The sequence below is a fragment of the Odocoileus virginianus genome, chromosome 31 (genome assembly GCF_023699985.2).
Source record: "Odocoileus virginianus isolate 20LAN1187 ecotype Illinois chromosome 31, Ovbor_1.2, whole genome shotgun sequence".
In the NCBI taxonomy this organism is placed as follows: Eukaryota; Metazoa; Chordata; class Mammalia; order Artiodactyla; family Cervidae; genus Odocoileus; species Odocoileus virginianus.
The window spans coordinates 27,472,953-27,486,784 of NC_069704.1; the positions used below are offsets into that span (position 1 = coordinate 27,472,953).

At 39.8% G+C, this 13,832-nt stretch overlaps 1 protein-coding gene across 4 annotated transcripts in view; it reads left to right on the forward strand.

The window, feature by feature from the left end:
• The first annotated feature begins 780 nt into the window (after positions 1 to 780).
• Positions 781 to 13,832, forward strand: part of ZNF782 (zinc finger protein 782) — a 64,075-nt gene continuing 51,023 nt past the window's right edge. Inside the window, exons 1-3 of one of the 4 annotated variants that reach the window (XM_070459476.1) lie at positions 794 to 868; positions 2,311 to 2,408; positions 3,075 to 3,125. In XM_070459476.1, the coding sequence (XP_070315577.1) occupies positions 2,382 to 2,408; positions 3,075 to 3,125 (78 nt within the window). In that variant the 5' untranslated portion in view covers positions 794 to 868; positions 2,311 to 2,381. Of the gene's footprint in view, positions 882 to 2,310; positions 2,409 to 3,074; positions 3,126 to 13,832 lie in introns of all 4 variants that reach the window. The other 3 variants (XM_020898931.2, XM_070459478.1, XM_070459477.1) reach the window with 3 other exon arrangements.

Below are 13,832 nucleotides of genomic sequence, written 5' to 3' on the forward strand. Positions count from 1 at the left end.
TTACTTTACTGACAAAAGTCAATATATTCAAAGCTATGGTTTTTCCAGTAGTCATGTATGGATGTGAGTTGGACTACAAAAAAGCTGAGCACCAAAGAATTGATGATTTTGAACTGAGGTTTTGAAGAAGACTCTTGAGAGTCCCTTGGACTGCAAGGAGATAAAACCAGTCAATCATAAAGGAAATTAGTCCTGAGTATTCAATTGGAAGGACTGATGTTGAAGCTGAAACTCCAATACTTCGGCCACCTGATGCAGAGAACTGACCCATTTGAAAAGACTCTGATGCTGGGAAAGATTGAAGGCAGGAGGAGAAAGGGAAGACAGAGGAGGAGATGGTTGGATGTATCACTGACTCAAGGGACAGGAGTTTGAGCAAGCTCCTGGAGTTGGTGATGGGCAGGGAAGCCTGGCGTGCTGCAGTCCATGGGGGTCGCAAAGAGTCAGGACACAACTGAGCGACTGAACTGAACACATATTCAAGTTTCCCAAACTGTCTCCAAATGATTTATGAAAAAACTGCTATTTCAATCGGGAGCCAATAGAGAACCACCCGTCGCATTTGGCAGTTAAATTAAAATTTAACCTGTTCTCTTCAAGATCCTTGAGATTCTGGACAGGTTACTTTAAAGACACCGCTCTACTGCTTTCCGAAATGCAGAAAAGCCTCCAGAGAGACCACAACTGTGGTCGCGGAGGTCTATGGGAAATGTAGTCTTGAATCCATCTGTTTCACCGCGCGGCACTCTGGGAAGATCATTCTGGGCTTCTTCCGCGCGTGTGCAGCTGTAGCCCCGCCTCCTCACTCGTCTTCTCTGAACTCTAGGGGAGCCGTGTCGTAACGTGGGTTCTGCTCGGAAAGTGAAGGGTGCGCACCTGGGGTGAGAGTGCGAGGGGGCGGGGGGTCAGCTGGGAGGGGGTGCCTTTGTGCCTAGGGATGAGAGCGGAAAATCTTTGAAACGCACTCCCACCAACGCTGGTGTACATGCCGGAGCGGGCCGTCAGCCTGGGGAAGGCCAGTAAGGGGTGACCCGGGCCCTCGGGATCCCAGGGTGCAGGTCGGGTTGGTCCGGTTAAGAGCACGTGTTCAGTCTAGGCCTGGTTGTGTGGGACCTTGGACTTGGCCCCGCCTGCAGCCTAACAGGGGAAAAAGCCCATGTCGGCGACAGGAGAGAAAGTGAATTTATACCATCATTTATGATGATGGCCATGGGTCTGCAATGAGAACCCTAGCTCTGGAGCCAGAAGGGCCTGGGTAAATGCCAGGTCTGTCACCTGTAAGCAGGGTTACAGAAGGAACCTGGATAAGAGTCCAGTTTCTCATATGAAAATGACTAATGATGACTGTTTCATGGTGTTGCTTTGAAACTTAGACCTAAGTCATCCCTTGCAAAGTATTTAGACAAGTGCCAGTTAATGAGCACTGAGTAAGTTACAGTGCTATTATAGTTGGAAGACACTTTATTCTTTTTCATTGGACGGCTTTATGTAACCTCACAACCACTTTAACAAAAATGGAGGCTCAGGATGGTGGAACGATGTGCTCAGGTCGTAAGTTAGTGGTAAGGGAATTCAGATTCAAGGGCAGGTGTGCTTTACTTACAGCCTCAGGCTTTATCTAAATATCACAGTAGCCTAAAACCGCCATTGTAGCCTTCACAGCCCTTAGCAAAGTGGCCTGCCCCCAGTTTCCAGAATATAAGGAATGTGAATGTAGATCGAATCCTACCATTCTAGTGTCTTTTCATGTCACTTGGGGCAGACAGAGTTCCCTGGCCCCTTCTGCATTGTCAGGATGTCTCTCTTTTACATGTAATATAATAATGAATTCGAAGAATTAGGCGTTTGCTCCTAAAATGAATTTTTTCCTTAGATCCACATCCCACTTACCTTGAAATAAAGCGATCCTTGTGAGGTTGGAAGCAGGGAGTCTCTATAAAAGGGAGTCTTACCTGGACGAGAGCATGCTTAAGACTTTAGACCTCACTCCAGAATCTCACAGCAGAGACAGACCAGGCCGAGAAAGGAGTAGATCCTAAATTTGCAAGATCAGAAGCTGTTCTTAATCCCCCTGCTCAGAATGAGCCAGTCTTGGTGATGATGCCACCTCCAGAAGCCACCAGACTTTTGACAGTGGGGAGTTTGGGCCATTGCTGAGAAGAGCAAAGTGAGCTGAGGTGGTCCAGGGGCAGGCTAGTCAGGAAGAGACATTTTGTTGGAGAGCTTGTGAGGGCAAGGGCTGGGGGTAATAACCAGCAGAGGGAGGAAATGCTGTCTCTGCTCCTCTTAAACGGCCCCCACTTATTACAGATGCTGTGCTCTTGTCATATGTGCCCATAACATGTGACACTTGTGACATCCTGACCTCACAGGATCCCAGAATGATGATATGTGAAGGGCTTTCCAAGGTCAGCTATTTTAACTGTCTTGAAAACTTTAAAGACGAACCTGAAAGGTTCAGTAATTTGTCCAGGGAAACTCAGTTTGTGACAGAATTAGGAGGAGAAGAGTGCACTTGATGCTGTCATAGGTTAGTCACCAAAAGCATCTTATCAAAAAGGTCTTTTAACAAATACATCACAGCTAAAACAACTAAAATTTCTTGCCTTATAGCATCCTATCTAGGCTTTCTGTGGGTTGTTTATACGAGTGGGTAAATAATATTATTAATAGTAAGAAAAATAGATAAATGGTATATACTGAGTATTTTTCTGCCAAGTTAGTTTTCATGAAAGAATAGTGTCTTATTCTTTGGTGTATTTAATTCAACTAATCTGTTGTTTTTATTTATTTGTGTTATAAGGACAAATGCATTATTTTTAAACAGTTGAGAAAAGTTTACATTCACTTAGTAAAAAACCGCAGATGTAATCCTCACGGTCATCTCAGAGTCACAGAAAGAGAGGTGATGCCACCTGGACATGATCCCTCTCTTGCCTTTTCAAGGCCCAGAGGAAGATGAGGAAAATAAGGAAGATGATCCCCAATTGGGGTGCTGAGATTTGGGGAGGTGAATCTGGGAGCTATATGACAGGTTAAATCTCATGACATCCATCTTCTTTCTGTCCTCTCAGCTGAACCACAATTCTCTACTCTCCCGAAAGCAGAAAATGAACATAATTCAGGTGAGCTCTTTATTCTTTCCCCATTCTGCATTGTACTGGATTTATACGTCTAAGAAGCATCCATGTATTAATGGAAAAGGAAAAATAGAAATAGATCAAGTCAGTCTTGAGGGATAATATATACACTGTCTTACTATTCACTGTGATGTTTGCTGTCAGCCTTTGATAGGTAACCTTTGTCAGGGTAAGTAGGTTACTTCCAGGAACCAGTTTGCTAAGATTTTACATTAGTCATGAATGTGTATTAAATTATGTGGATTAAAGAACCTGCCTGAAATGCAGGAGACCCAGGTTTGATCCCTGGGTTGAGAAGATCCCCTGGAGAAGGGAATGGCTACCCACTCCAGTATTGTTCCCTGGAGAATTCCACGGGCAGAGTATCCTGGCAGGCTATAGTCCATGGGATTGCAAAGAGTTGGACATGACTGAATAACTAACACACACATACACACACACACATTTTGTTTATCAATTGGAGCAAAACTATAGCTTATTTCCTTTATAAATACTGTAAACAGTATAATAGATTTTCTAGTGTACTAAATGGAGAAGGCAGTGGCAACCCACTCCAGTACTCTTGCCTGGACAACCCCATGGATGGAGGAGCCTGGTGGGCTGGAATCCATGGGGTCGCTAAGAGTCGGACATGACTGATCGACTTCACTTTCACTTTTCCCATTCATGCATTGGAGAAGGAAATGGCAACCCACTCCAGTGTTCTTGCCTGGAGAATCCCAGGGATGGGGGAGCCTGGTGGGCTGCCGTCTATGGGGTCGCACAGAGTCGGACACGACTGAAGTGACTTAGCAACAACAGCAGCAGCAGCGTACTAGAATCCCTGTATAGACCTTAATTGCTAATAAGTTTGGTAAGTTACTTCTTACATGTTTTCCTAGGACTTTTTGCTAGTACTGTATTTAGGATTTTTATTTTTGTATTACACATACCCTTTTGTTTCTATGTCCAATTATGGTATCATGGCATGGTCATAGTCTCGTGAAAGGAAATGGGACATTTTCCTGTCCCTTTAATAATATTTTAGATGAGAAAACTGTGTTACGTGTAGGTTTTGTGAAGCTTATCTATGAATTATGGCCTTGTGAAGACTTTTTGCATGAAGATTTTTAGTATTTATTGGTCATAAGTCTATGCTGGATTTGTATTTTTTTCTTTCATCATTACATTTTCATAGAAAATTGTTCATTTTTATTTAAATGTATTTTTATGAGCTTGTTTATAGTATTCTCTTAGGATTTCAAAGTATTTGTTTCTTATATCAGTAATTTCCTTTTTGATCAGCTTTAAAATTTTATTTCAGTGTAATTATTGCCATTCAGGAAAGGACGAAGTATGTTCTATTAGGCCTAATCTAAAGCTAAGAATTTCTGTGTCTGAGGGTCTTAGTATTCTGTGCTAGCAGTGGAATCTAAATATTGTGAGTAGAAGAGCATACACTTGCCTTGTTTGTGATTTTTACCTTTGGGTACATACCTGTCAGCTCCATTCGTTGACAAGAATATGCTTTCTCCATTGAATTGCATTAGCACTTCTGAGGGAAATCAACTAGCATCCTATGTATGGATCTGTTTCTGGATTCTGTTTACTTCTTTTTTTATTTTCTAAATATTTTTATTGAAGTATAGTTGATTTACAGTGTTAATTTCTGTTGCATAACAAATTGAATAAGTTGAATATATATATGTGTGTGTGTGTATATATTCAGTACATTCTTTTTTATATTCTGTTCCATTATAGTTTATCGCAGGATATAGAATATAGTTCCCTGTGCTACATAGTAAGACCTTGTTGTTTATCTGTCATATACATAGTAGTTTGCATCTGCTACTCCCAAACTCCCAGTCCTTCCCTTCCCTGCCTCTGTTCCCACTTGGCAACCACAAGTCTACTTTTTATATCTTTGTGGACTCTGTTCATTTCTGATGATCTTAAATCCTTTTGCTAATACCACATTTTCTTGACGAGTGTCTCTTTACAGTAACTCTTGAAATCAACATGTGTCTTCCAACTTTTTTAAAGAGTGTTTTGGAGATTCAAAGTTCTTTGCTTCTCTGTAGAAAGTTTTGAAAATCAGCTTGTTGATCTCAGGAAAACCTGCTGAGATTTTGATTTTGACTGCACTGACTCTATAGAATCTGTAATATAGCTCAAGTTGAGGAGAATTGGCATCTTGTTCAAAATGAGTCTTCCAATTCATGAGCACATTATCTCTCTCACTGGGGGTTTCAGAGGGTTGTCATTTTTTTTTTTAAGTTTTTTGTTGTTGTTGATGTGGACCACTTTTTTCAAGTCTTTATTAAATTTCTTACAGTATTGCTTCTGTTTTGGGTTTTGGGTTTTTGGCCGTGAGGCATGTGGGGTCTTTGCTCCCTGACCATACCCCCTGCATTGAAAGGTGAAATCTTAACCACTGAGTCTCCAGGGAAGTCCCAAGGTTTTCATGTTTATTCTTTTGAGTCAAAATCATAGTTCTGACTTACAGTTTTTACAGTTTAAAAGAAGTCTGTGTTTTGAAGATAAGACTCTAGTTGTATAGTAGTGAAAACAGGAACAATATAGGAAGCTATTTCTGTAATCCTAGCAAGGGATGATGATCGTAAGAGAGTTATTTACAAGAAGTAGTCGGATTCTGGAGGTACCTTAGGTAAGAGCCAACAGTTTAAGAGTGTGTGTTTCTTCTCCACAACTTTACAAATAGAGCATGTCATCAAACTTTTTGCATTTTTACGAATGTGATTAAAAAATGATAACTAAAATTTAGTTTTACAAGCTCTCCTCTTCTCATCAGTGAAGTGGAACATCTTTTTTGTTTGTAATTAATATATATTTCTTTTTTATTAAACTTTTTTTCTTATCCATTTTCCCATTATGTGCTAATTTTTAATTACTATATCCAGCATATCTTTATAGCCATTTTTTGGCAGTATAAATTGCACAATTTTCCTAGTTTTTTGTATTTTTTCTCTGCCCATGCTTTTTATTTTCATTTTTGTTTTTAACTGTGGTGAATTGTTTTGGCATTTGAAAAATATTTATTGAAATATAGTTGATTTACAATGTTGTGTTAGCTTCAGGTATATAGCAAAATGATTCAGTTATACAAATACACTGTACATATTTGTGGACATGTTTGTGTACATATTTGTACACAAACACACACACACATACATGTGTATATATACAGTGTATATATTCTTTTTGAGATTCTTTCCCATTAAAGGTTAATACAAGATAATGAGTATAGTTTCCTGTGCTATACAGTCTGTCCTTGTTGGTTCTCTATTTTATATATAGTGATGTCCATATGTTAATCCCAAACTCCTATTTTATCCCTCCACGCTTTTTCTGTTTGGTACCCATAAGTTGTTTTCTATGTCTTTAAGTTTATTTCTCTTTTGCAGATAAGTTTTGGTATCTTTTTAGATTTTACATATAAATGATATCCTGTATTTATCCCTTTCTCTTTAGGACTAACTTCACTTAATATGATAATCTCTGGATTCATCCATGTTTTTGCAAATGGTATAATTTCCTTTTTTGTGGCTGAACTGTATTCCATTGTATGTATGTATGTATGCTTTTGTATATATGTATATCTTCTTTATCCATTTTATTGTGGAAGAACATTTATGTTGTTTCCATGTCTTAGCTATTATAAATCGGTTCAGTTCAGTCGCTCAGTCATGTCTGACACTTTGTGATCCCATGAACCACAGTACACCAGGCCTCCCTGTCCATCACCAACTCCCAGAGCCTACCTAAACTCATGTCCGTTGAGTCAGTGATGCCATCCAACCATCTCATCCTCTGTTGTCCCCTTCTCCTCCTGCCCTCAATCTTTCCCAGCATCAGGGTCTTTTCAAATGAGTCTGCCCTTCTCATCAGGTGTCCAAAGTATTGGAGTTTCAGCTTCAACATCAGTCCTTCCAATGAACACCCAGGGCTGATCTCCTTTAGGATGGACTGGTTGGATCTCCTCACAAACCAAGGGACTCTCAAGAGTCTTCTCCAACACCACAGTTCAAAAGCATCAATTCCTCTGGACTCAACTTTCTTTATAGTCCAACTCTCACATCCATACATGACTACTAGAAAAACCATAGCCTTGACTAGATGGACCTCTGTTGACAAAGTAATGTCTCTGCTTTTTAATATGCTGTCTAGATTGGTCATAACTTTCCTTCCAAGGGGATTTCATGGCTGCAGTCACCATTGGCAGTGATTTTGGAGCGGAAAAAAATAAAGGCAGCTATTGTTTCCACTGTTTCCCCATCTATTTGCCATGAATGACGGGACGGGATGCCATGATCTTAGTTTTCGGAATGTTGACTTTTAAGCCAACTTTTTCACTCTCCTTTTTCACTTTCATCAAGAGGCTCTTTAGTTCCTCTTCACTTTCTGCCATAAGGGTGGTGTCATCTGCATATCTGAGGTTATTGTTATTTCTCCCGGCAATCTTATTCCAGCTTTTGCTTCCTCCAGCCCAGTGTTTCTCATGATGTACTCTGCACATAAGTTAAGTAATCAGGGTGACAATATACAGCCTTGACGTACTCCTTTTCCTATTTGGAACCAGTCTGTTCCGTGTCCAGTTCTCTTAACTGTTGCTTCCTGACCTGCATGCAGGTTTCTCAAGAGGCAGGTCAGGTGGTCTGGTATTCCCATCTCTTTCAGAATTTTCCACACTTTATTGTGATCCACACAATCGAAAAGCTTTGGCATAGTCAATAAAGCAGAAATAGATGTTTTTCTGAAACTCTCTTGCTTTTTTGATGATCCAGCAGATGTTGGCCATTTGATCTCTGGTTCCTCTGCCTTTTCTAAAACCAGCTTGAACATCTGGAAGTTCATGATTCACATATTACTGAAGCCTGGCTTAGAGAATTTTGAACATTACTTTACTAGAGTCTGAGATGAGTGCAATTGTGTGGTAGTTTGAGCATTCTTTGGCATTGCCTTTCTTTGGGATTGGAATGAAAACTGACCTTTTGCAGTCCTGTGGCCACTGCTGAGTTTTGCAAATTTGCTGGCATATTTAGTGCAGCACTTTCACAGCATCATCTTGTAGGATTTGAAATAGCTCAACTGGAATTTTATCACCTCCACTAGCTTTGTTCATAGCTATGCTTCCTAAGGCCCACTTGACTTCACATTCCAGAATGTCTGGCTCTAGGTGAATGATCACACCATCATGATTATCTGGGTCGTGGAGATCTTTTTTGTACAGTTCTTCTGTGTATTCTTGCCACCTCTTCTTAATATCTTCTGCTTCTGTTAGGGTCATACCATTTCTGTCCTTTATTGAGCCCATCTTTGCATGAAATGTTCCCTTGGTATCTCTAATTTTCTTGAAGAGATCGCTAGTCTTTCCCATTCTATTGTTTTCCTCTATTACTTTGCATTGACTGCTGAGGAAGGCTTTCTTATCTCTCCTTGCTATTCTCTGGAACTCTTCTTTCAAATGGGTATATCTTTCCTTTTCTCCTTTGGTTTTCACTTCCCTTCTTTTCACAGCTATTTGTAAGGCCTCCTCCAACAGCCATTTTGCTTTCTTGCATTTCTTTTTCTTGGGGATGGTCTTGATTCCTGTCTCCTGTACAATGTCACGAACCTCCATCCATAGTTCATCAGGCTCTCTGTCTATCAGATCTAGTCCCTTAAATCTATTTCTCACTTCCACTGTATAATCATAAGGGATTTGATTTAGGTCATACCTGAATGGTCTAGTGGTTTTCCCCACTTTCTTCAATTTATGTCTAAATTTTGCAATAAGGAGTTCAGGATCTGAGCCATAGTCAGCTCCCAGTCTTGTTTTTGCTGACTGTATAGAGCTTCTCCATCTTTGGCTGCAAAGAATATAATCAATCTGATTTTGGTGTTGGCCATCTGGTGATGTCCATGTGTAGAGTCGTCTCTTGTGTAGTTGGAAGAGGGTGTTTGCTATAACCAGTGTGTTCTCTTGGCAAAACTCTATTAAACTTTGCCCTGCTTCATTCTGTATTCCAAGGCCAAACTTGCCTGTTACTCCAGGTGTTTCTTGACTTCCTACTTTTGCATTCTAGTCCCCTATAATGAAATGGACATCTTTTTTGGTTGTTAGTTCTAAAATGTCTTGTAGGTCTTCATAAAACTGTTCATCTTCTTCAGCATTACTGGTTGGGGCATAAACTCAGATTACTGTGATATTGAATGGTTATTATAAATAGTGCTGTGGTAAGTATTGGGGTGCATGTATTTTCAAAGTATGGTTTTCTCCAGATATATACTTAGGAGTGGGATTGCTGAATCATATGGTAACTCTATTCTTAGTTATTTTAAGGACCTTCCATAATGTTCTCCATAGTGACTGCACCAATTTACATTCCCACTAACTGTGTAGGAGGGTTTTCTTTTCTCCACACACTCTCCAGCATTTGTTACTGGTAAATGTTTTGATGATGGCCATTCTGACTGGTGTGAGGTGATACCTCATTGTACTTGTGATTTGCGTTTATCTAATAATTAGTGGTACTGAGCATCTTTTCATATGCCTGTTAGCCATCTTTATGTCTTCTTTGGAGAAATATCCATTTAAGTCTTCTGCCCATTTTTTGATTGGGTTACTTGATTTCTTTTGTTATTGAGTTATGTGAGCTGTTTGTGTATTTTAGAGAGTAATCCCTTGTTGGTAGCATCATTTGCAGATATTTTCTCCGTCTGTAGGTTGTCTTCCATTTTGTTTATGGTTTCCTTTGCTGTGCAGAAGCTGTTCCATTCAATTTAGGTCCCATTTGTTTAGTTTTGTTTTTATTTAAATTATTGCAGGAGATAGATCCAGAAAAATGTTGCTGCAACTTATGTCAAAGAGTGTCCTGCCTGTATTTTCCTCTAGGATTTTTATATTATCCAGCCTTACATTAGGACTTTAATCCATTTATTTTTCTATATAGCGTTAGTCCATTATTTTACATATAGCTGTTCAGTTTTCCCAGTACCACTGGTTGAAGAAGAGACTCTCTTTTCCCCATTGTATAATCTTGCCTCCTTTGTTGTAGATTAATTGAGCATAAGTGTTTGTGTTTATTTCTGGGTTGTCTATTCTGTTTCATTAATCTGTATGTCTGTTTTTGTGTCAATACCATATTGGATTTTTTCCTATTTATTTTTTTAACGTATTTTTAAATCAGAGGATAACTGCTTTAATAATCCCATCATAGATCACAGCCTTATCATGGAGAAGGGACTTACATACCTCAGTGAATCTATGGGTGGCCATCCAAGACGGATGGGTCATATTAATGAATTCTGACAAAATGTGTTCTACTGGGGAAGGAAATGGCAACACACACCAGTATTCTTGCCTGGAGAAGCCATGGAAAGTACGAAAGGGCAAAAAGAAAAATGAGCCTCCCAGGTCAGAAGGTGTCCTACTGGTGTATGCTACTGGAAAAGAGCAAGAGATGACTCTATACATGGACATCACCAGATGGTCAGTACCAATTTTAGATTGATTATGTCCTTTGCAGCAAAAGATGGAGAAGCTCTATAAAGTCAGTTAAAATAAGACCTGGAGCTGACTGTGGCTCAGATCTTCAACTTATTTCAAAGTTCAGGCTCAAACTGAAGGAATTAGAGAAAAACCACTAGGCCGTTCAGGTATGACCTAAATCAAATCCCTTATGATTATACAATGAAGGTGATGAATAGATTCAGAGGATTAGATTTGGTAGACAGAATACTTGAAGAACTGTGGACAGAGGTTCATAAAATTGTACGGTGTTACAGTGACCAAAACTATCCCAAAGAAAAAGAAATATAAGAAGACAAAGTGGTATTTGAGGAGGCTTTACAAATAGCCGAGGAAAGAGAAGCAAAAGGCAAGGGAAAAAGGGAAAGATATAGCCAGTTGAATTTAGAGTTCCAGAGAATAGCAAGGAGAGATAAGAAGGTCTTAAATGAACAATGCAAAGAAATAGAGGAAAACTATAAAATGGGGAGGACTAGAGGTCTCTAAAGAAAATTGGAGATATCAAAGGAACATTTCATGCAAGAATGGGCATGATAAAGGACAGATAGGTAAGGATCTAACAGAAGTAGAAGAGATTAAGAAGGAAGATTATTCAGAACCACACAGTAAAGGTCTTTTTCAGTCATGATTTTCTCAGAATATGTGCCCAGTAGTGGGATTGCTAGATATATGGTAATTTTATTCCTAGTTTTTTTTTAGGGAATCTCCATACTGTTCTCCATCGTGGCTGTAGCAGTTTGCATTCCCACCAGCAGTACAAGAGGGTTACTTTTTCTCCACACCCTCTCCTGCATTTATTGTTTGGGGATTTTTCGATGATGGCCATTCTGACTGGTGTGAAGTGATACTCATTTTAGTTTTGATTTCCATTTCTCTAGTAATGAGCCATCTTGAGCATCTTTTCATGGTGGTGTTGGCCATCTGTATGTCTTCTTTGGAGAAATGTCTGTTTAGGTCTTCTGCCCATCCCAGTGTTCATTACAGCACTATTTACAATAGCTAGGACACTGAAGCAGCCTAGATGTCCATTGACAGATGAATGCGTAAAGAAATTGTGATACATGCATACAATGGGATATTACTCAACCATAAAAAGGGACACATTTAAGTCAGTTTTTGTGAGGTGGATGGACCTGGAGCCTGTTACACAGAGTGAAATAAGTGAGAAAGTAAAAAATATACCTTAACACATATATATGAAATCTAGAAAACTGGTACTAATGAACCTATTTGCGAGGCAGGAATTGAAATGTAGACTTGGAGAACAGATTTTGGACACAGTGAGGGAAGGGAAGGAAGGGACAAATCAAAGAGAATAGCTTTGAAACATATACATCACCATATGTAAAATAGAAAGCTAATGGGGAGTTGCTGTATAACACTGGAAACTCAGTGCAGTAGTCTGTGATAACCTAGAGAGGTTGGATGGGGTGGGGGCGTGGAGGGGAGATTCAAGAGGGCGAGGACATTTGTATACATATAGCTGCTTTCATGTTGTTTGGCAGAAGCCAACACAATATTGTAAAGCAATTATTCTCCAAGCTAGGCTTCAGCAATACGTGAACCAAGAAAATACAGATGTATAGGCTGGATTTAGCATCACATCTTGCTGAAGCCTAGCTTGAAGGATTTTGAACATGACCTTGTTACCATGTGAAATGAGTGCAGCTGTATGTTAGTTTGAGCATTCTTTGGCACTGCTTTTCTTTGGGATTGGAGTGACAACACCTTTTCCAGTCCTGTGGCCACTGCTGAGATTTCCAAATTTGCTGATATACTAGATGCAGTACTTTAACAGCATCATTTTTTAGGATTTGAAATAGCTCAGCTGGAATTCTGTCACCTCCACTCGCTTTGCCTGTAGCAATGCTTCCAAAGGCCCAGTTGACTTCATAGTCCAGGATGTCCGGCTCTAGCTTAGTGACCACACCATTGTGGTTATCCAAGCCATTAAGAACTCCAGGCTGGATGAATCCCACGCTGAAATCAACATTGCCAGGAGAAATATCAACAACCTCAGATATGCAGATGATCCCACTCTAATGGCAGAATGTGAAGAGGAACTAAAGAGACTCGTGATGAGGGTGAAAGTGGAGGGTGAAAAAGCTGGCTTGAAACTCAACATTCAAAAAACTAAGATCACAGCATCCAGTCCCATCACTTCATGGCAAATGGAAGGGGAAACAGTGGAAGCAGTGACAGATTTTCTTTTCTTGGGCTCCAAAACCACTGCAGATGGTGACTGCAGCCATGAAATTAAAAGACGCTTGCTCCTTGGAAAGAAACCTATGACAAACCTAGACAGCGTATTAAAAAGCAGAGACATCAATTTGCTGAAAAAAGTCCTGTATACTCAAAGCTATGATTTTTCCACTAGTCATGTATGAATGTGAGAGTTGGGCTGTATAAGAAGGCTGAGCACTGAAGAACTGATTTATGATTGTGGTGCTGGAGAAGACTCTTGAGAGTCCTTTGGAGTTCAAGGAGATCAAATTAGTCAGTCTTAAAGGAAATTAACTCAGAATATTCATTGGAAGTACTGTTACTGAAGCTCCAATAATTTGGCCACCTGATGTGAAGAGCCAACTTGTTGGAAAAGACGCTGATGCTAGGAACAACTGAAAGGAAAAGGAGAAGGAGGCATCAGAAGATGAGATGGTTGGAGATGAGACAGCATCCCCACCTCAATGGACATGAATTTGAGCAAACTCTGGGAGATAGTGGAGGACAGAGGAGTCTGACATTCTACAGTCCATGAGGTTGCAAAGAGTTGGACACAACTTAGCAACTGAACAACACAACAGCAACTTGGTTTACAATGTAGTGTTGATTTCTGCTGTACAACAACATGAATCAGCCATAATTATATACATATGTGTGTGTGTATATATCCTCTGCCTCTCAAGCCTCCCTCCTCAATCCCATCTCACACCTCTAGTTTGTCACAGGGTGCCAGGCTGGGCTCCCTGTGTTAAATAGAAGCTTCACATTAGCTATATATTTTACACATCATAGTGTACAGATGTCAGTATTATTTCCTCATTTCGACCTTCTCTCTCCTTCCCCCACTTGTGGAAGTCTGTTCTCTACTTCTGTGTAGTAGAACTGTACTATTTTTCTAGAAACCATATAGATGCATTCTTTGTTTTTATGTTTCAGATGTATTTCATTCTGTATAACAG